Below are 24,298 nucleotides of genomic sequence, written 5' to 3'. Positions count from 1 at the left end.
CACTAATTTTCTTATCCTTATCTGTCATCAATTAATGTTTCATCAATTCAATTCATGCAATGTAATCAAATCCCCAGATATCATGAATTTTGGAATTAGCAGCATGGATTATCATATACATAAGAATAAGTATATCTTTACTTACACTAAACACTAAATGAAAACAGAAGTTAAAATAATCAACATATTCACTATTTAAAAGTATAAATAGCCATTTGCATAAATATTGAAATGCTATACCTCATCAAATTCTTCAGTCATTTTTCTGATGATTTCTGCATTCTGCATATTTCTAAACATCTCTATTCGCACGGTACCTGTAGAACAACATATTTTATAGTTAATCTTTTTCTGTTCCATGATAAACATTAAATTTTACCTGACATTTGCCTGGAAAGTTTTATATGCTTGGGTTTAACTTCTTTCCCTCCACTAAACTCTTATCTATTAAAAAACCTCTTCTTTAAGAACTTCCAAGTTCTTTAGATATTTTTAAAACACTGAATATTTTGTAAATTAGATAAGTATAAGGAAAAATGCTGATAGAAATATTGGGAAAGGAAAAAGACAAAGACATGAAAAATATATTTATATTGCAGAGAGGATGCTAAAAATTGACTTAGGTATATACTAGTGCTATCCAGACTGTAGCTGACTGCCTTAGTCTGTGAAACATCCAAACAGAGTATAATCTCCCTTCATAGCCCTTTCTGATATTCTGTATTGTCAGAATATGCTTCTATAAATGAAAATGAAATCTCCCTTAATCTAGTAATACATTTTAGACAAACTATTTTCTCTGAACTTGAAAAGTTGCCCAGTAATTCCTACAGAATATCGATCAATGTTAACACCCTTTTCATCTCATTATTTCATGGTACTTTTTACTACTTTACATTTATGTAAATATTATTAGCCTTATAATAATAATGACTGGCCTATACCAAAAACTGGGTTAAAAATTACCATAATTTAAATCAACCTTGAGGACAGAGAACGCTGGCCTAATAATTACAAGAGGTTCATTTCAACTGTATAAGTGTGAAACATTCAAGCTAAAAACTCAATCAGGAAGAAAATAATTACTTTATAACCTCTGTCAGTCTCTTTGTGAGTGTTCACAAGCTGCAATTCATGTAATGTACATGTGGCCTTACAGCAAAGAACATGGAGCTAAATGGTCACTAAAAGCCATGAAAATACGGTCTTAATTCAGAGGCACAACAAAAACTACAATGGCACATTAAACTTAATTTGACTTAATTTTTACTAACCTGTAAAATGAGAAAAATGCTATCTACCTTCTTTTCACTGAAAACATATTTAAGCATGCTCTAATTACTGGATATATAGGGTAGAGCAAAAGGTTTACAGTTGTTCATATGAAAAATAGTAGTAAATAATTACGCAAAAATGAGCTTTGTATTTTGAGTACTCACAACTGTGAACCTACTTTTGCCCAACCCTGTATAGCTCTCTCATTCATTTTCAGAATGCAGAATTAAGTACCACCAAAAGGTAATCCCTATATCCACAACATGAGAGTCTAGACTGGGAGTTTTGGATGAATAAAAAAAATGTTTAGAGGGTTCCTCCACAACATACAATTTTTCTAAACAAAATGAAAAACTTTTATACTGTGATTTTATTTTAAGCTAACAACAGTACTATAGACAGTATTCAATAGTACTGAAGACAGGTTGTTTATGCTCTGTAATACAGTCTTTATTTTCAGAAAATTCGTAAAAATTAAATAAACATAAAACACATTAAATTACTAATTGTGGATTATCTCAAGTAAAAGTTAGTTTGTGTCAGACATTCTTAAAATCACTCAAAGAAAACCCTTGAACAATGTGTGGTCTTGGGAGACCAGCCTCCCATGCTGTGAAACATCCAAGTGTAACTTTTGACTCCTCAAAAACATAATGTGGAGGCATCCCTTGGTATTCATGCAGTATTGGTTCAAGGACCATCCTCCAGTTCCCAACAGCAAATCAAATATACTATCTTCAGTTTTCAGTTGGTTGAATTTGCAGATATAAAACCCTGGGATACAGACAGCTAACTATGTGTTTATTGGGGAAAAACATCCATATATAAATAGACCTGTGCATTTCAAACCTGTGTTGTCCAAAGCTCAACTATATTTAACCTTGTCTGGGTTATGAACTATTTTGTCAATCTGAAATAGACTCCCATAGATTAAAAAAACACCTGTAATTTCAGGGGTTGTTTCAAGGTAATCTTGACTAGTAAAATTATATTCATGAGCATTACTAAACAAGCAGAAATACAATTAGATCTTTTAAGTTATTAAATATAGAAGTACCTGTTCTTTGGGAAATGAAAATATACATATATATCTTTAAAGATTTTATTTATTTATATTTATAGAGTGGAGGGGGAGACAAATATCAATGTGAGATAGAAACAGTAATTAGTTGCTTCTTGCATGCACCCCAACCAAGGACTATTCCCATAACCCAGGGACTGGTCCCACAACTTGGGCACTACCCTGACCAGGAATCGAACCAATGACTGTTCACATTGTGGGATGACACTTAACCAATTCAGCTATGCTGAATTGTTCAGGGCAAAAAAGGAAAAGTATTTTGACCTGGTTGTATACATTTGTCAAAGTCTGATGACTTTGTATACTTAAGTAATCTGTATACTGTATACTTAAAATATGTGAATTTTAATGTACAGAAATTATATCTTCCTAAAGTTGATTAAAACAAAAACAAGGAAGTTTTTAACCAATGTCCCCTCCAATGAATTCAATAAAAAAAAAAAAAAAAACAAGAAATCTTGGGACTCAAAATTCTAAAGGAAGATTTGAGATCTGTTCTGAGGCAGAAGAGAACTGTGGGCAAAGGATAACTGCCAGATGATATCAGAGAATGCTGCATATACAATATACACGTGGAAGACTCACTTAAATTGATTTAATCATAATTTCTTGTACCTATGACGATGAATAAGGATCAGCTCATTTTCTACATATTTCAGTAAGTGGTATGTTTGATGGGGAAGAATCTACCAAGGTGAAATCTTAAATAGAATTGTTTTAAGTAAGTGATTTAGGTCATCCAGCTTACAAAAATAAATAAAACAAGAAAAAGGACAACACTAATTACTATTCTAGTAGTAAGTTATATACCATACTTTGCCATATATAATGCACATTTCTTTTGTCCAAATTTTTGAAGGAAAAATAAGGGTGCACATTACACTTGGATAGTACCAGAAATACCTTGTATCTGTTCTTAAGTTTTGTAATCATTTGTTACACAATATTTCCTGTACCATATGTTCAAAAATAAATGCTAAAATTCTTCTACAATAAAAAAACAAGTATCTAAATATAAAAAATAAATCGAATTAAAAAGTTAAACAAAAAGAGTTTTCTCCCTGAAGGTTTGGGCCAAAAATGTGGGTGTGCATTATATATGGGAGTATATTATACATGACAAAATATGGCATATCATTATTAAAATATTTACAGTGTAAATAATGCTCTACTTTATTTCCATGATTGATATGTCAGTTTCCATATACAGTAGAGTGTTAATAATTTCAGTGGACTAGCTATGTTAGTTCATAAAAGGAGGACTATTTTGCTGTATTAATTTGATGTTACAAAGTAAAAAAAACAACAAAACAGTAACTGGAATTAAAAGAAATATTTAAGAAAAAACACATACTTAGCATCTTTAAAGGTGAGTACCATACACAAATAAAAATTACTAATAAAATAAAATCAGATATTTAAAGCCATGATTTTGAAATGAACAAAAGATTGTTACTTAAGATATTTTTTAAGAGGAAACTCTTTCTTTTGCCTTAATGACTATTCCAAAAATTAGCCTATTTACTTTCCACCTGTTCATTCTTCTCCAGTTGTGTTCCACAACTCTACTGAAACTGCTTTCTCATGCTAATTATCTCCCCATTGCTACAACAGACTAGACAGCACTTCCTTAGTAATAATGCCCTATCTATTATAAAGCATTTGCTCATTGTATTGGTTTCTACAGCACTATGTCTTTGTACTGTATTCTATGATGACTTATGCTTTTTTTCACTTACTTTTAAGTCATTTACCTGAATAGTTTAGGTAATATACAAAGTTCCACATAACATTCTTCTTTGTCCCTCTTTACATTTTCTAACCTGGAAATGGCTCCCATCTAGCTCACCCACTAGATCTAAGTATGGCAGATATCAGTGCTTACTTGTCTTTACATTCCCTCCAAGTCATCAAAAAGTGCTTATGTTTTTCTCTTAAGCTTTCCTTGACAAAGAAAAAAATCTTCCTGTAATTCAAGGCTAGTACTCAAAATAAATGAAAAGCTAATCTCAGTTCATCATTACAGTCTTGGTTCTAAAAGATGCATATTTCTAATAGAATATTATCCTAATGTTATGAATTATAGATACATTAAAATCTGAAATAATTCATATGCACAGAAATATAAATATGTGAAAATAGAGAATGGGGGGAGACTCTTCCTCTCTCTAAACTAACAAGTTATCTGTGAGAATTCTGCAAGTATAAAGTACCAACATGCATATTTTATACTAAAAAATAAAAGGCTGTTTGAACAGGCCCTCCTGAGAGGATTATATTTCTAATGAAGGTAAAAGAAAAAAATGTCAAAATTGCCATCTTTATCTATGAATAATTCTAGAAACATAAGTAACATCACAAAGCTACCATCAAGTTTATTATTATTTAAATAATGTCAAACTGCTGGTGAGAGGGTAACTTGATATAATCCCTGTGGCATTCGATTAGAAAAATATCTAAATAAAAAAGTTACAACATACTCTTTGGCCTTGATATTCTGCTTGTTGTAAAACATCCCTAAATTTTCACATGTGTAAAATAATAAATGTACATGGTTATTTCCAGAAGCACTCTTTGTAAAAAGAAAGCCCATTTATCCCCAAATAAAAATCTGATTATATAAGTACAAGTGATGATGGTAATGACGATGGTGTGGCACCTAGTTTTGGGTGTCCGCTATCTGTCAAGCATTGTGCTGAATAAACCCTTGGAGTTAAGACATTTGATCTCACAACAATCCTATGAAGAATGCACCATTTTTATCTCATTTACAGATGAGAAAAATTGAGGCACCTAGAAACTTATCGACTTGAAAAAGGGCTTTCTCAATAGTAGATTCAGTCCACATGCAGGCAGTCTGGGTACAGGGTCCACAACTAACCACTGCTCTTCACTGACTCTTAAAGTCAATGGAATCCATGGTGCTACCAGAATAAACAGCTGCCCATGATTGATATGTAAAGATCTGTAGACTATATTCATACATGAAAAAAAGGGATTATGTGTGTGTACTTGATTGTGGATGTATTAACATATTTTTGGAAAGATATACAAATATCTGGTATAGAGTCTGGCTCTGGGAAAGAGAAATAATGTGGTTTAGGGTTAGGGATGTATGGAAACATTATATTGCATACCCTTTGCCATTTCCTGAAACATAAACTACATGAATATGTTTTTCAAACAAAATAATGAATAAATTTCAAATAAAAAATAAAGTGTTAAAAACTAAACTGAAAGACAGATTGCTCTGAAACCTTGCCTACAGTCCATTTGTGTAGTCACTATCAATATTCACTCATTAGAGGGAAGGTATAAGAACATTCAACAGCAGTTTGCAGAAATACAAAAGTTGATGTTTCTCTTAATAGGTATTATAAGAACCAAAAGATGAAACTGAAAAGCAATATGAAAATAGGGCTGCAGAATACATACTTGCGTAATTAGCAACACAGACAATAAAAAGAGACCGCAGAATGCATACCTGCATAATACCAGTACAGACAATAAAAAGAGACAGGGCAATCATAACATACAAGAGCAGAACCTTAAAGATGTCATCCTAGAGTGGTTTAATGTCTTTGGAGTAAGAGAGTGGTTACACCAGCTACTAAGCTATGGGGTACTAGACAAGTCAATTATTCTATATGAAATTCAAATTTCTAATCTTGAAAAAAAGATAATACCACTTTAACTAGGAGGCATTCAAAAAATGACTAAGGATGATGTGACAAATACATTAGATAATAAATATAAAGTAGTTAGCACTATACCTGCAGCAGATGAGATGCTCCATTAGTATAAGGTTTTCCTAATTTGAGTGTTTATTTATTTTTTTAAAGATTTTACTTATTTATCTTTAGAGGGGAAGGGAAGGAGAGAGGGAGAGATGTATCAATCTATGGTTGCCTCCAGTGCGTCCCCTGCTGGGAACTGGCCTGCAACCCAGGCATGTGCCCTGACTGGGAATTAAACCAAGATACTCTGGTTCACCGGCCTGTGCTCAATCCACTGAGCTACACCAGCCAGGGACCTAGTATTTATTTTTTTGATAATTATCCTAACCATTTCCCAGGCAAGCTAAAAGCTCTAGTTCCTTAGTTGAGTTTTATTGGAAGCCAGATTCCTAACTGTGCATGTTACAAAGTTATTGCTGTTTCCAGAATGAAAACAAAAAAGAAAAAAAAAAGAATAAGACCAGTCACCTCTTAATATTCCAGAACCAGAGTAACTCATCCCAGAGGTTTCCCCATCACCTAATCCTATTCCCTCCACCTCCAGAGCAGAGATGATGAAATAAAATAGCACTAAGCATTCCTGTCCAAAATGCCTAAAACTCCCACCTCCCACCAAGGATGAGTTAAGGGAATAAAGAAGTACTTTTCAGAAGTGAAGTGGGAAGCAGAAAATTGTCTTATCCCATCCAGGCTTAGAGAATTATCTCATTTTATCCTTCTGATTATTTCCAATTTTACCCCTCCTCTAGTCTATGCCACAGCTATGGCAGGAACTCTAGCCTTCTCTGTATTCTTCCAACTAGATACAGAAGCAGGCAGAAGGGAAGAGAAGGCAGGAGTAGGACATAAATTTATAGCTTTTTATGATACATTTTAACATTCTGGCTCACTCAAAATTACTGAACCCAAGTGTGGCTCAAGTACACTGCCTAAGAGCACTTAGCAGAGATCCTTTTAAATAGATAATTTGTAAATAACTGTTTCATGTGTGAAACCACTTTTCTTTTAAATAGATTTTCTTTTAAAGAGTATTATAGAGTCTTACTAAAACCTAATCTGGTGACAGACAGAGATAACCCAAGTATATGACATGTCAAGTTTTAGGTAGTCTCATTTTTGTTTCTTCTTTATTTTATGTAATAGACAGCAGGTTGTAAACCAAAATAAAGTGGAAAAAGTCTGAAAATAAATATGGATAAATTAGTAGAGAAAATGTGAGTTAGGAGAGGAAATGCTGAGGTTACTAAAACTGAGAATTCACTAAAGAAACATCTGCATCCCAGAAACATAGGACTTAACAGTTAGTTACCTAGGATTCCAGTGACTATACATGAGTCCTCAAGATGTGAGGAGAAGGTGTAGGGGAAACAGAGAGACAGAAACTTTGGTTGACTTCTGATGAGCACTTAAAGCTTAATAAGCCCTGGCCGGGTAGTTCAGTTGGTTAGAGCATCATCTTGATACACCAATGTTACAGGTTCAATCTCCGGTCAGGCACATACTAGAAAGCAACTAATGAATGCATAAATACATGGAACAACAAATTGATGTTTCTCTCTTTGTTCCTATCCCCACTTCCTCTCTTTCTCTAACACCAATAAAATTTTTTAAGAATTAAAAAGTAAAGCTTAATAATAAAAAATATCTTGCGATAAGGTCTGCCAAGATAGTACAAGTAAAATGGAAGAAATTTACCTCATAGGCTATTGTAAAAAAAAGATATACATTTGAAAACTTGTAGATCTTTAAAGATGCCTTATAAATAGAAATTACTGTGATTGTATCTCCAGTGATTAGTGTGTCCCTAGATGGCAGCCTGTACTTTGTAACATTCCTTATAAAAAGCTGATATAATAAACCCCCCTTATCCATGAGGAATATGTTCAAAGACCTGCCGATGGATGCCTGAAACTGCAGGCAGTACCAAACCCTATGTATGCTATGATTTCTCCTATATATTCATACCTATGATAATTTAATTTGTAAATCAGGTACAGTAAAAGATGAGCAACAATAACTTATAATTAAATAGAATTATAAAACTATACTATAATCAAAGTTATGCAAATATGGTCTCTCTCAAACTATCTTATTATCCTTACCTTTTCACTTAAAGGAATCACTTTATGGCTTTACTTTGATGTATTCAAATTGCCAGCATCACTACTCTTGTGCTCTGGGGGCCATTATCAAGTAAAATAAAAGCTAGTTGAAAAAAAGAGTGTGATACAGAGACAGTTGATGGGATAACCCAGAAGGCAACTAAGGGACCAACAGGGTACCCAACATAAATACACTGGGCAAAGAGATAATTCACATGCTGGGCAAATGGAACAGGATGGCACTGAGATTTCATCATGCTAATCAGAATGTTGTACAATTTAAATCTTATGAATTATTTATGGAATTTTCCATTTAATATTTTTAGACCATGTAACTAAAGCAGTAGAAAGCAAAATCTCAGGTAATTGGAGACTACTATATACTTTTGCCTTTGTAAACACAAAAAGGCAAGTAAATGTCAAATACTCAAAATATCACATATTTACACATAATAAGTGAACATCAATTAACTAGTCTTTCAAGACTGCATAGGGTACACACACATCACCCATATTAAGAAGAGGTAAATTTACTAAATATCAGAATTTCAAATTTTGTGGTTAGTTGAACCATGCTTGTGTAGCCCAGGGCCAAAAGCAAGTATAGTTATTGTCCTATAGCTATAATCTTTCAGATTAGTTTTTATCAAATCTTCAACAACTATTAAAATAACATCATCAGTGCTAACGCTGTGCACATATGAGACTCAGAGGAAAGAACATGAGGAAAATAAATCTATTTGAGCTCTACTACTAATATTAATATGATTAAAACAGACTGGGTTTCGTAATCTGTGGCACATGGATTCCTAAATATCTATGAATCTTCTGAAACTATGAAAATTTAGGTCTCTGTACTTTTGTGGAAGAAGGCACAAATGTTTCAGAACATTATTAAATAAATTTGAGAACTGAAAAAGATTAAAGTTACACATTAGAGGAAAAATACTGGCTGAAGATTTTTGGTTTGAGGGAACTGAGAGGAGAGATAAAATGGTGACAGTAAAAAATGTTCTAGAGAAGACTTACCCTTCAGACATGGAAAAGCCAAGACTCTGAATTGGGAAATGAAAAGCAGGAAAGACTAAATTCTTTTCCTTTCTAAAAAATCAAGCCCTGAGTGAAACGCCAAAGAAAAAAGCACAAGGAAACTTGATCATAATGTTACAGGGATGCTAAATTACAGGGTAAAAATATGTATTTATAAAGTATTGTTTAAGCCCAAAGCAAGTAGAAGGAAGGAAATAACCAAGATCAGAGCAGAACTAAATGACATAGAGACTAAAAGTACAATTCTAAAGATCAATGAATCCAGGAGTTGGTTCTTTGAAAAAATAAACAAAATAGACAAGCCTTTAAGTAGGCTCATCAAGAAAAGAAGGGAACGGACACAAATAAACACAACCAGAAATGAAAGAGGAGAGATTACAACTGACACCACAGAAATAGAGAGGATTGTAAGAAATTACTATGAAGAACTGTATGCCAAGAAATTTGAGAACCTAGGGGAAATGGACACATTTCTAGAAAAATATAATCTCCCAAAACTCAATGAAAAAGAAGTAGAACACCTGAATAGACCAATAACAGCAAAAGAAATTGAAGCAGTAATCAAAAAACTCCCATCACACAAAAGCCCTGGACCAGATGGATTCACAGGAGAATTCTACAAAGCATTTAAGGAAGAGCTAACCCCCATTCTTCACAGACTATTCCAAAAAATCCAAAAGGATGGAAAACTCCCTAACTCCTTTTATGAAGCCAGCATCATCCTAATTCCAAAACCAGATAGAGATACAACAAAGAAAGAAAACTACAGGCCAATATCGCTGATGAACATAGATGCTAAAATCCTCAACAAAATATTAGCAAATCGCATCCAACAATATATCCAAAAGATTATACACCATGACCAAGTGGGATTCATCCCAGGGATGCAAGGATGGTTCAACATTTGCAAAACAGTAAATGTAATTCATCACATAAACAAAAGCAAAGACAAAAACCACATGATCATATCAATAGACGCAGAAAAAGCTTTCGATAAAGTACAACACCCATTTATGATAAAAACACTCAGCAAAATGGGAATAGAGGGAACATTCCTCAATATAATAAAGGCCATTTATGAGAAACCTACAGCCAATATCATACTCAATGGACAAAAACTAAAAGCTTTTCCACTAAGATCAGGAACAAGACAAGGATGTCCACTTTCACCACTCCTATTCAATATAGTATTAGAAGTTTTGGCCACAGCGATCAGGCAGGAAAAGGAAATAAAAGGCATCCAAATAGGAAAGGAGGAAACAAAATTGTCACTGTTTGCAGATGACATGATAGTGTACATGGAAAATCCTATAGACTCTACCCAAAAACTGCTCAAACTAATTAATGAATTTGGCAAAACAGCAGGATACAAAGTCAATATCCAGAAATCAAAGGCATTTTTGTATACAAACAACGAATCAGCAGAAGCAGAAATCAAGGAAAAAAATCCCATTCGATATAGCAAAAAGAAAAATAAAATATCTGGGAATAAACCTAACCAAAGAGGTAAAAGACCTGTATGCAGAAAACTACACAGCACTGAAGAAAGAAATCAAGGAAGACACAAACAAATGGAAACATATACCGTGTTCATGGATTGGAAGAATTAACATCATCAAAATGTCCATACTACCCAAAGCAATATACAGATTCAATGCAATACCTATTAAAGTACCAATGGCGTATTTCACAGACATAGAACAAACACTTCAAAAATTTATATGGAATCATAAACGAGCCCGAATAGCAGCTGCTCTTTTGAGAAAGAAGAACAAAGTAGGAGGGATCACAATACCTGATATCAAACTGTATTACAAAGCCACTGTAATCAAAACAGCCTGGTACTGGCATAAAAACAGGCACATAGACCAATGGAACAGAACAGAGAGCCCAGAAATCAACCCAACCCTCTACAGTCAATTAATATTCGACAAAGGGGGCAGTAACATAAAATGGAGTAAAGATAGCCTCTTCAGCAAATGGTGTTGGGAGAACTGGACAGCTACGTGCAAAAAAATGAAACTTGAGCACCAACTTACACCATACACCAAAATAAATTCAAGGTGGATAAAAGACTTAAATATAAGCCATGACACCATTAAAGTCCTAGAGGAGAACATTGGCAAGAAAATCTCAGATATTCCACGCAGCAACATTTTTACGGATATGTGCCCTAGAGCAAGGAATATAAAGGAAAGAATAAACAAATGGGATCTTATCAAAATAAAAAGCTTCTGCATGGCTAAAGAAAACAGTATTAAATTAAAAAGACAACCAACTGTATGGGAAAACATATTTGCCAATGATACCTCAGACAAAGGTTTAATCTCCAAAATATACAAAGAACTTACACGGCTCCACTCTAGGAAGACATCGAACCCAATTAAAAAAATGGGAAAAGGACTTGAACAGACACTTCTCTAAAGAGGACATACAGAACATCCAGAGACACATGAAGAGATGCTCAATATCGTTAGCTATCAGAGAGATGCAAATTAAAACCACAATGAGATACCACTTTACACCAGTCAGGATGGCTATAATAGACAAAGCAACAAACAACAAATGTTGGAGAGGGTGTGGGGAAAAGGGGACCTTAGTTCACTGTTGGTGGGATTGTAGACTGGTACAACCATTATGGAAAACAGTATGGAATTTTCTCAGAAAAATAAAAATGGACCTGCCTTTTGACCCAGCAATTCCACTGCTAGGATTATACCCCAAGAATCCTAAAACATCAATTTCAAAGAACCTATGCACCACAATGTTCATAGCAGCACAATTTACAATAGCCAAGAGTTGGAAGCAACCTAGGTGCCCATCAGTAAATGAATGGATCAAAAAATTGTGGTACATATACACCATGGAATTTTATGCAGCAGAGAGAAAGAAGGAGCTACTACCTTTTGCAACAACATGGATGGAACTGGAAAGCATTATGCTGAGTGAAATAGGCCAGGCATTGAAGGACAAATACCATATGATCTCACCTTTGACAGGAAGCTAAAGAATAAAACAAACAAGCAAACAGAATAAAAACAAAGACGCTGAAATAGAGAACAAGTGGGCAGCGACCAGAGGGGAGAGGGAAGGGAACTTAAGGGGAAAAAGGGGGGGGGATTTTGAGGAACAAGTATGAATGACACAGAGATGAGGACTGGGGGGGGGGGGGGGAATGGGAGGGAGGGGGGAGACCGGGCGGGGGGGGGGGGGAGAGAAAAAAAAATGTACTTGAAAAGTAACCAAATAAAATTAAAAAAAAAAATAAAATAAAATGTTTTTTACTTTCAAAAAAAAAAAAAAAAGAAAGAAAAAGTATTGTTTATGGCCAACACTACACACTTGACTCCAGTTACATATACATGTAAGATAATTGAGGACTTAAATATTATTTAGGGCTATTTGACAGTTTTCTATTAAACTGCATATAAATAATCAAGTCCTATTTCTGTAATTAGTCACTTGGAGGTCCAAAATTATCTCAAGTATACTTTGTGAAATCCTCTTATAATTTTTTTAATGTGCCACTGAGACTTTCTCAATTCATCTACTGTCTAGAACACCTCTTTTCACATCTTCCCAAAATTTCTATGTAGGTAATAAAAAGAGAAAGACAAAACTGCTTGGGGTTTAATGAAAGAATCTCAACGAATTTTCCTTAAACTTAATTCTCCAGTATTTTTTAATACATACTTTTTAAAAGAAGTGTATTTTGAGAAGTATATTGAGATTGACAGAAAAGTTACACAGTACAGAGATTACCATATACATCACAATTAGTTTCTCTTATTAATATCTCACATTAAAATGGTACAATTTTCACATTTCATGAACAGATAGTGATAATGTTATTATTTGCCCCAAATATTATTGAGAAATAATTGACATATATCGCTGTGTACATTTAAGGTATACAGATGATAGTTCAATTTTTACATATATTATAAAGTGATTACCACAATGTTTACTTAACATCCACAATCTCATATAGACACAATAAAAAGAAATGAATTTCTCCTTGTGATGAGAAATCTTAGAATCTATTTTAATAACTTTCCTATCAGCGATTATCAGGATTTTTCATCTCATGGCACACATAAACTAATTACTAAAGTTCTGCAGTATACCCAAAAATATATTTTTTGCCAATTTGACAAAAAATAGGTATAATTTTTATTCATTCACATCAAATGACTATTGTTGCACTGGCTTGTCATTTTTTTCTTTGACAATCTAAGGAAAAAGAAGTCATGTACTGCATATTTTAAAAATTCTTGGAGCACACCAGTGTGTCACAGCACACCAGGTGAAAATTGCTACTATATATCATACAGCAGTCTTAACTACAGTCGTCATGTTTTACATTTATCTTATAGCTAGAACTTTGTACCTTTTGACACTTTCCTCCAATTCCACTTTCCTCCACCTGATAACATTATTATTAAATACTGTAAAAAAGTCATACTTTGTTCAGATTTTCTTGGACTTAAGGTCCTTTTCTCTTTCAGGATACCACAAAAGGTGGTTAAGGTGTCTTGTCTCTTTAGGCTCCTCTACACTGTGACTCCTCTACAGTGTGACTCCTCTACACTGTGACTGTTTCAGACCTCATGTTTTATGATGACCATGATGCTTTTATTGAGAAGTGGTCAGGTATTTTATTAGAATGTCTTTCAATTTGGGTTAGTCTGATGTTTTCTTATGGTTAGATCTGGTTTATGGGTTTTTGAGAGGAAGATGAAGAAACAAAGTGTCATTCTCATCACATGCTAACAATACAACTAAACACTCCTAACTGTTAATCATGATCATCTACTAGCTGAGGTGGTATTTTTCAGGTTTCTCCACTGTTACAAATCACACTTTTCCCTCTCTCAATATTGTACTATTTGAATGAAAGTCACTATGTCCAGCCCACACTTAAGGGCTAGGAAGTTATGCTCCATTTCCTTAAGGTTTATGTAAGTATTTACATGAATTATTTTGAATTCTACATGGAAAGACTGATCTATTCTTACCCATTTGATACATTATTCAATCATTTATTTATACCAGTATGAACTCATGAATATTTTATAGTCTGGGTTATAGTCCAATTCTTTGATATTTATTTTGTTGCTCAAATTTTTCCAGCTTTGGCCATTGAAGGTGCTTTCAGTTGGCTTCTATATATCTTTTTGGTTTTCTGTACATACTTGTTTACTTTCTGACACTGTGAAATGCTCTAGCTCACCTTGTAAATTCTCTGTCCCAGGACTATAATTTAACATTTATTCATGGAGCCCTGTTTTCTTTCATGGGAGAATAAAATGTAGGTGTTAGGTGTCCCTTTATACTGGCTCATTGTTAGGGGAATGTAATTTCTTTTAGGCCCCCTCAGCTGAAAGAACTCTAAAAAAATGTATGTGTGTACTAGTGTATATAAGTATTTCTATATGTAGCCATGTGTCTATATTGAACTATAAGTTACACAAATGTCTGCAACTACTCCATTAACAGATGAATTACTCTAGTATTTTCCCTTGCTTATCCATAATCTCCTGCTCATAAACACTGAAAAACCAAACAACTACTTACTTAATTTTTCAACTCCAGTATACATATACAGGGATTTCAGAATTGGTAACCCATACTTCCATGGAAAACAACTTTACTAACTCGAGTACAGTGCTTATAGTTTTCTGTTTTGGGTTTTTTGTTTGTTTGTTTGTTTGTGTTTGCCTTTCAGTCTCCACTAATTTCTTTAGTTAGAAAAGTACCCATTCCCTAAATCCCCAGTGTGAGATTACTTCATGTACTAGTACAGTTTGATTCTTTTCTAATAGTCTGCACTCATCCTGAGATGACCCCATAGTGATTTTTAAAATAAAAATTACCATGTATCCATGTGTACTCTTTGCTGTAAAGTTCTATGGGTTTTGAAAAATGCATAATCATGTATGCAACATTACAGTGTCATACGGAATAGTCTCACCATCCTAATGCCCCATGATTCACCTATTCAACCTTTCCATCTCCCCAAAACCTGGCAAACACGGATATATTTGCTGTTTTCATGGTTTGCCTTTTCCAGAATGTCATATAAACGGAAATCATACAGTATGTAGCCTTTTCAGAATGGCTTCTTTCCTTTCATTCAGCAGTACCCATTTAAGATTTATGTATATTTTCATGTGGTTGGAGAATGCATTCTTTTTTTTTTTTTTTTTCAGTATACCACTGTTTATCTATTTCATCTACTGAAGAACAATTTTGTTGCTTCCAGTTTTGGGCAATTATAATAACAACATTCACATGTAGGTTTCTGTGTGGAAATACAGTTTCATGTCAATTGGTAAACACCTAAAAGCATGTAACTGGTGGATTTTACAATAAAACTATACTTGCCTCTGTAAGAAACAAACTACCTTGCAAAGTGGCTATTCCATTTTTGCATTCCCACCAACAATAAAACTCCTATGACTTCACATCCTTGGCAGTAATTGGTATTGCCATTGTCTTGGATATCAGCCATTCTAATAGCAGTGTAGTGAAATCTTACTGTTGTTTTAATTTGCAATGACCTAATAACAAATAATGTTGGGCATCTTCTCATAGGCTTATTTGCTACCTTTACCTTTTCTTTGGTAGGTGTCTGTTCAGATTCTTTGGGTTATTTATTTTGGGGGTTTTTAAGATTTCTTAGTGTATTCTGAATACAAATCCATTATATCATATATGTGTTTTTCCAAGTATTTTCTCCCAAGCTGTGACTTATCTTTTCATTTTCTTAAGTGTTGTTTACAGAGCAGAAAACTTAGCTTTAGTAAGTCCAACTTGTCAAGTTTTTCTTTCATGGACTGTGCTCTAACTGGTTATATCTAAAAATCTCATCAGTAAACACAAGATCATGTGGACTTTCTCCTATGTTTTGTCTTAGAAGTTTACAGCTTTGTATTTTACATTATCTATTTTAAGTTAATTTTTCAGTGAATGGGTTAGACCTATGTTTAACCTGATTTTCCTAAATGGATTTCCAACTGCTCCAGCATGATTTCTTAAAAAGATGATTAAGATTTTTAATTATTCCCAATTAAGTCACAGTCCTTTCAGGCACATATTGCCATACAACAATATCAAATACGCATAAAAATGTGGAATTTTCAAAATTATGAGTTAGATTTACACACACACACTATTCAAGGAAAAAATCATTTTAAATTGATACAGACAAGTTCTAATCATGGTAATATGGTAAACTATCATTTATATAAATATTCTTCCTGAAAATCAAATAAAATTTGAAACATTTTTATTATTATCATTATTACATACACACCCAAGGACATGCTTATTGATTTTTTTTTAGGTGTGGGGGAGAGAAATATCAATTGGTTGCCTCTTGCATGTGCCCTGGTGGGAATTGTAACCTGTGAACCACAGGGGTGTCCAACCCGTGGCCTGAGGGCCACATGCAGCTCAAGACAAAATCATAAATTTACTTAAAACATTATGAGATTTGTGTGTGTGTGTGTGTGTGTGTGTGTGTGTGTGTGTTAGTATTTGTGTATTTAATGTGTGGCTGAAGACAACTCTTCTTATTCCAGTGTGGCCCAGAGATGCCAAAAGAGTAAACACCCCTGGAAGGGATGATGCTCCAACTAACTGAGCCACACTAGCCAGGCCTTGAGACACATTTTAAAAAGCATCTGAAACCCTATGAAGTAGCAGGAAATTACCAGGACACTAACTAAAAGAAAAAACCTAAAATATAGAGGAGCACTGAAACTCTTCTTCATCCTCACCTGAGGACATTTTTTTATCACTTTGGTTTTTATTTTTGAGGTAGGGAGAGGAGGAGAGAAAAACATAAGTGCAAGAGAAGCATCGATCTGCTGCTTCCTGAACACACCTAGACCTGGGATTGTTCACACCTGGACCCAGGATTGTAGGCACCCAGACCAGGGATTGAAACCACAACCCTTTGGTTATGGGACGATATTCCACCCAACCAAGCTAGGCCAACCAAGGGAGTACTCGAAATAACTTTTTCTCTGATAACACTTGATGAGCCTGCAATGATTAAATTGAGAGTTCTAGGTACAGGGTCTAAGAGAAACAACTCTTTCATTAAGTGGGGGAACAAAAGATATCATCTCTAGGTGAAGATTAAACCAGCAGTAAATCTAACACCTCCTAATCTGAGGACTTACATATAATGGAGGTTTTCTTGGTCCTGTGTAGGAGATAAATGTATCTGAGAGGTAGTAATTAAAAATTGTGCTCCCACAAATATCTTAAATTTGAATAATTTGGTAGTGAAAACTTCAAACTGTATTTAGTTGCCAATGGTCCTACATTGGTACCATCACTGAGCACTTGTCAAGCAAATGCTAAATCCTCTCTACAGAAATGTACCTTTATTCGAGCCTTCAAGTAAATTTGAGAGAAAATATGGAACTTAGAATAAAAGGTAACTAAACACACTAAAAAAGGCAATATACAGAAGAACAAGCAAAAGAAAAACGGCAATAAAATTATAAAGACTTATCAAAGAAAGACTATAAAAGAAATAAAACTAACATGTTAAAAGAAAAGCATAAAACCGATATTCACAAGGAACAATTCAGAACCAAGTAACTATAATTTCTAGAAATGAACAATAGTAATTACAACAGAATGACACAGACAAAAAAAAGAGTAAATAAACTAGAAGATAGGGAAAAATTATATGGCAGCATGGAAATTCAAAAATATAGCAAGGCACACAGAAGACAGTAAGGAAGAAGAGAAGTAAATGTAGTATTTAAAGATATAACTGATGAAAGACACCAAGTCAAAAAAATATGTTTTATACCTACAATATAATGTAGTCAAACTGCAGAACACAAGAAACAATGAGAAAAACCTTAAACTTTGGGAAAAGCAAGTATTAAAAAAAAAAAAAAAGATTATCCCAAGTTTTCAACAATACAAGCCAGAATGCAGTGAAATGTCTTCATTGTGCTGAGAAACAAAACTGCCAATATTAAATTATATACCCATCAAATATATTTAAAAAAAAACAAAGACCAAGTTAAATAGATTTTTAGACAAAGTCCAACAGGGTTGGTAGAATTTCCTAAAGAACTCAAAGAAATTTTGTAATGCTATACCTCAGACAGAAGTGATCCCAGATACACATGATTTAAAGAAAACAATAAAAAACCAAAGTGGCATTCCTATATGTAAAGCTAAGTAAAAAATAATTGCATTTTAGTTCTGGCTGGTGCGGCTCAGTGGATTGAGCACCAGTCTGTGAACCAAAGGGTTGCTGGTTCAATTCCCAGCCAGGGCATGTGAGAGGCAACTGCACATTGATGTTTCTCCCTCTCTCTCTCTCTAAAAAAAATAAATAAAATCATTTAAAAAATAACTGCATTAAAAAAATAATAGTAATGACTACAGGAAAACTAAATAGATTTAAATTATTTAAACTTCCTTCCAAGAAAATAAGAAAGTGAAATTATAGTGTTCTAGGTCCTGTTTGGGAAAAGGACAAAGGTGGTAATTCTAATACCTGTAGATTTTGATATTCTAAGGATGACTTTTGTAATATCTAGGGTAACTATTAAATGAATATGAAGACTACAAAAATCCAAATAAACAGAGAGGAAAAAAATTTCTTTTGGATTCAAAGACTATAGGTAAGAAAAAAGAGAAAAATAAAAAAATACAAAGTACACAGGACAAAGAAGCATTGGTTCAATGTAAAACACAGTGACTCCAGTGACTCCATTAAATATAAAAAATTAAGCGATACAGTAAAATAAAAGTTTCCAAATTGAATAAAAAAAATACAGTCCATCCATATGTTGTTTATACAAAGCATCTATGGGGTAAAGTTACAGAAACAATGAAAGAAAAAACAGAAAAGGTAAAGCCATAAAACCATGAAAGGTGGTATGTCACAGAGATTCAAATAGAGAGACTTTTAGAAAAAAGCACAGCCACAATAAAGTGAGATTCTCACAGATAATATTTTCTTCCTCTAAAACCTAGGTGCATCTGGGGTCCACACCATAAGATGCACCTAGATCTTAGAGGAGAAAAATGGGGAAAATTTTTGAAGCAAAAATGCAGCAAAAAGGTGTATCTTATAGTCTGAAAAATATGGCACCAATAATATATCAATTGTAACAAACATATCACACTAAAGAAGGATGTTAATACAGGACACTGTGGGAAAAGAGAATATATGGGAACTCTATAATTTTGGCTTAATTTTTTAAATACTACCTTTAATTTTAAAAAAGATTTTACTTATTTTTAGAGAGGGGGAGGGAGGGAGAAAGAGAGGTAGAGAACATCAGTGTGTGGTTGTCTCTCGAGTGCCCCACTACTGGGGACCTAGCTTGCAACCCAGGCATGTGGCCTAGACTGGGAATTGAACCGTTGACCCTCTGATTCTCAGGCCAGCACTCAATCCACTGAACCACACCAGCCAGGGCATCGGCTTAATTTTTTACAAAGCTAAAACTCCTCTAAAAAATAAATTCTAAAAAAATAAAAATAAAAAACAATGCTACTTATAATGAATTTTTTAAATGCTTCAAGTCCAGAAACAAAAATTTTACTAACAGATGCAGAAGACGTTTTCCCTCATATACAAAATATTTTCTCAAATATTGAAATAAAATAAAGACACACACACCATGAACTGGAAGACTCAATACTATAAATTCACGCCCCACTGATACATAGCAGTATTTCTCAATCTTTGCTGCACCCAGTTATGAAATACAAAGGTTGGGGTATGGGACTATTGGCCTTTAGTAGGTAAAAGTATGAATGCTGTTAAATAGTCTACAATGAAAGCAGCTCCCTTCCAAAGAATTATCCAACCCAAAATATCAATAGTGCTGAGGTTGAGAAATCTGATATATAAATACGATATAATTTTATTGAAGAACTCCAAATTTTATGATAAAATTTGACAAATTCTAAAATATACATGAAAATACAAAAGGCCAAAAAATTTCTACTCAATTCTTCAAACTAACAAACCAAATACCAGAAAATAGAGCCCAGAAACATTCTCTCCCACAGATTACCAATATATGGCAGTGGTGTCATTGTACAACAGTAAAGAACTGAAGGACATTTCATTTTTTAAATATTGAATTTCAGATGAAGTAAAAAGACCTAAATGTGAATAGCTGAACTGTATATAACTAAACTGCATATTAACTAGAAAGCTTTTATTAGAAAGCAGAGTATCTCCATAAACCATAGTGCAAAAAATAATTTTATGACATAACAAGCCAATAAAAAATTAAAAAATTATTAATCCTCAATTAAGATCTCATGTTCATTCATTCATTAAACAAATACTTATAGGTGGTAGGATACAGCAGAGAATAAAATGACAAAAATCACTGCCCTCCAGAAATAATTTACTGAAAGACAATCTAAAGTAAATAATAATAATAATTAAGTTGCAAGATGGGGGAAGATATTTGGAATATATATATAACCAACAAAGGCAATATTTATTAACAGTTTAGAAAAAAACCCTGCAAATCAATAAAGAAAACAACTATATCTTAATAGAGAAAATCCAAATGATATGTAAAACAGTATTTAATCTCAATTAAACAGTATTTATTCTCAGAGGAAATAAAATTAAAACCTTCATGTAAAACTTCATGTGATACAAACCTATCCAAAGAAAAAGGCCAACAACAATACATGTGACATTGACTGGAGGATAAAAAGTTACTACAGCCACTTCAGAAAAGTCTAGTATTATCTAGAAAAGTTACATCTCTGATAACCTAGCAATTTCACTCCACAAACTAGAGCATCTTGGGCACATGGATACCAAATTAAGATGCACAAAATACAGTTTATAGTAACATTGTTTGTATTATTCAAAAGCTGGAAACAAGCCAATTTCCTCAAGAGTAGGAAGGTTAAATATACTTTTATAGTTACATGATGAATACTTTACAGCAGTTCTTAACTTATAGCAATTTTGCACCATCAAGGGACATTTGGCAATGTCTGCAGACATTTATGGCTGTACAACCAGGGAAGTGAATGTGGAAGGAGAGAGAAGACTGTGCTACTGATATATAATGGATAGAGGCTAAAGATGCTGCTGATAAATATCTACAATGCACAGGAAAGCCCACTGAACGAAAAAATTTGCCCTCCTTATATCAATTAAAATAAACTATGGTACAGGCAACATAAATGAAACTCATAAACAATGAGCACAAAAAGCAAGACAAAAGAGTAGCTACAGTTAATTATGCACAAAAAAAGTACATATAGTTCATTATCTACAGAAGAAAAGCAGGTAAAACTAAACTACTTTGTTTAAAGAAGATTCACTAATAGTAAAACTATAAAGAAAATCAAGAAAATATCACAAAATCAAAATAGTATTTATCTCTGTGGAAAATGGAAGCAGTAGTGATGGGGAGGGACACACAGGAAATAAGGTAAGAGATCTTCTGAAGTCATGGCAATATTCTTTCCCTTGATATTAGTATTGATAACACTGAGATTCACAATATCAGTATCATATTACCTGCCCTTATATAGTTTATACACTCTTCTTTCTGTATGTATGTCACAATCTAAATGGATTTAAGAAAAATAATGCTGAATTATCTATAACACACTGTACATACAAAAAGAAAAATAATTAAAACAATTCTAAGAAGCATACACAGTAAACCATTACAAATATGTACTTCTACTCTCCAAAATAGACAATGAAACTATCAGAATGAGTAATTTATTCAGAAGATCCCACCATAAAATACTGGCAGTGAAACAAGAAAATAAAACAACGAAAAAAAAAAGCAGACAATAAAAAGTGTGTTATCTAGCCAATTATGACAATCAATAACTGGAGTCTAATCAAACTCCTTGGAAAACTCTGGGAGACAGAATATGCACTACAAAGTTATCTCACCTGAGAGGCAACCCTTTGCCAGTCACTGGTTAAAAAGCTACAATGCCCAAAATGTACACTGAAATACATAACCATAGCTAATGAAGCAAACACATATTGGCATTGTGGAGTGTTGGGAATTGCCCTGCCTGGTTTAGGCTGAGTGAGCGACCTTTGGACCATAAGCCACTAAGGAGACAAAGCTTATTTCCCTGGCCGGGGTGCTGCCTCTGCTTCTTTTACTTCATCCATAACTGGCCCCCAGTGTTTGATCAGTTAGCCAATGATGGGTAAGATTCCCCAAGGGGGGGGGAATGACCTAAGACAGGCACGATCACAGGGAGGCCCCAGGGAAGGACTTGGGAGGCTATAGTAAAAGCCTTGGACCCTTGCCCCCTCGGCTTTGACATAGCCTTAGTCCTCCATTCTGTCTGCAAGAAGTCTCATAATTTCTTGGCTGCCTTATTTCCCCTGCCTGACTTAAGCCTGAAACAATGCCTTAAAACTGAAACAATGCTGGAGGTAGATACGGCCCAGTTCTGAAAAGGGTGGGTTCCCTGGCGTGATCAGGCCTAAGAAAAAAAATGTATAAAATCCTGTGAAACCTACTTTGCTCATACCCTCAATTTAAATGATAAGGGTCCAAGCATAAAGTGAGTTTGTTTCCCAAAGTTTTGTAGCCCTTTAGCTAACAGACCCTGACTCAGAATAGGCCTTCATAGGTCTTTGTATGCTATCTATTGTTTGATCCTTACTGCCTGACAATGATTAATTAACTTTACCTGTATTCCAGTGCAAATTAAAACCCAATAAAAACCTGTCCAGGCAAGGGTCGGGGTGCTCTCCCGTTGAGAGAGTAGCTGTGCCATCCCTTTTCCTCCACAGGACTCGGTAGTCCGTGTGAATTTGTCTCATATCCATAACGCTGCGGACACTGCAGGCCAGTGTCCATGTCAGTGGGGTACTTTAAATTTTCAAATACATGATATTTAATATTTAGTTGTGACAGAAACTATTCACATGACTTAATTCATTTTTAACACAGGATTGAACTTTATTCCTCTTGATGATATCCTATCTTCGAGAAGCTTAGTTTTCACAAATACCGCTGCAAAACCAATATAGAGTGGAAAGTGAGCATGATTCCAAAATCTGTCAGTGCCCAATAAGTGTATAAATCTATTAGTAAGTAATAGTGGTATTAAAAATGGAATATAGATCCAAGATAGCAGCTAAGTAGGTGAAAGTTACACTCATCTCCTCCCAGGACCAAACTGAAACTGTAGCTAAAATGAAGAACAATCACCTAGGATTTACACAAGATGGCACATCAAGACTGGTAGGAAGAACAGAGAAGCAAGAAGGACTGGCCCTGCCCCTATGGGCAGTGGCTGAGATTCCAGAGGGATAGACACCTCACCTGTGGAAGGGTCCCCTGAAAAGCATGAAGTCTAAACCCCAAGCTGGGCTCCCCAGTCCAAAACACCAGAGCTGGGAAAAGGTACCCACATAACATCTAACTGTGAAAAGCAGCATGGTTTCTGTCTACCAAGGAGAAAGGGAAGTATACCAGAAACAGAGGTATCCTCGGAAAGTACCAACGCACAAAATTTCATTCACAGTCACTCACCCTGTGCTCTTGCAGGAAGAGGGTAAATCAAATTAGAGTCATGTGAGGAGAATCTAAGTTTTGTGTTTGTGGCTTTGTGAAAAGAGTTGAGGAGACAGTTGAGGAGACCAACATCCCTGTGCTGAACCATTCTCCCATGCCATAAACACCATCTTTATTGGGTAGAACAATGCTCTCCATATGGCATCAGCCTGAAGAAAAGCAATAGGCTACCCTCTGAAATCCCTTTCTCCCCACTCTGTGGAGCTTATGCCCTGCTGGGGAGTAAAGCTACAGGCTCTTTTAGTGATTGAGCCCAAGTGGCAGCAGGCAGCCTGCAGAGAGACAGATCACATCAGTGTGTCCTGGGACTTTTGCTAACCTGCCCCTGGGCCCATTCCCAGTAAAAGCTGGTCTTAACCCGCATCTTAATCTGTCCTGCATACATGCAGGCCCAGAAATGCAGCCATAAACTGTGGATCACTTGTAGTTCTAAACAATTGTGGATGGCCAGTCACA

At 34.5% G+C, this 24,298-nt stretch overlaps 1 protein-coding gene across 3 annotated transcripts in view; it reads right to left on the bottom strand.

Annotated features, from left to right (window-relative positions):
- The window catches only part of STAG1 (stromal antigen 1), a 388,204-nt gene that overhangs the window by 185,687 nt on the left and 178,219 nt on the right, over positions 1–24,298 (bottom strand). For all 3 annotated transcript variants that reach the window (XM_053669339.1, XM_053669338.1, XM_053669340.1), the window contains one exon: positions 241–317. In XM_053669339.1, coding sequence (XP_053525314.1) covers positions 241–317 — 77 coding nt within the window. The remainder of the gene's footprint in view (positions 1–240; positions 318–24,298) is intronic.

This window comes from Artibeus jamaicensis, unplaced genomic scaffold (assembly GCF_021234435.1).
Source record: "Artibeus jamaicensis isolate MK-2021 breed Jamaican fruit bat unplaced genomic scaffold, CSHL_Jam_final contig_519, whole genome shotgun sequence".
NCBI classification, from domain to species: domain Eukaryota; kingdom Metazoa; phylum Chordata; class Mammalia; order Chiroptera; family Phyllostomidae; genus Artibeus; species Artibeus jamaicensis.
Note: the sequence above shows the minus strand (reverse complement) of the source record. Positions and strands in the feature narration are given on the sequence as shown.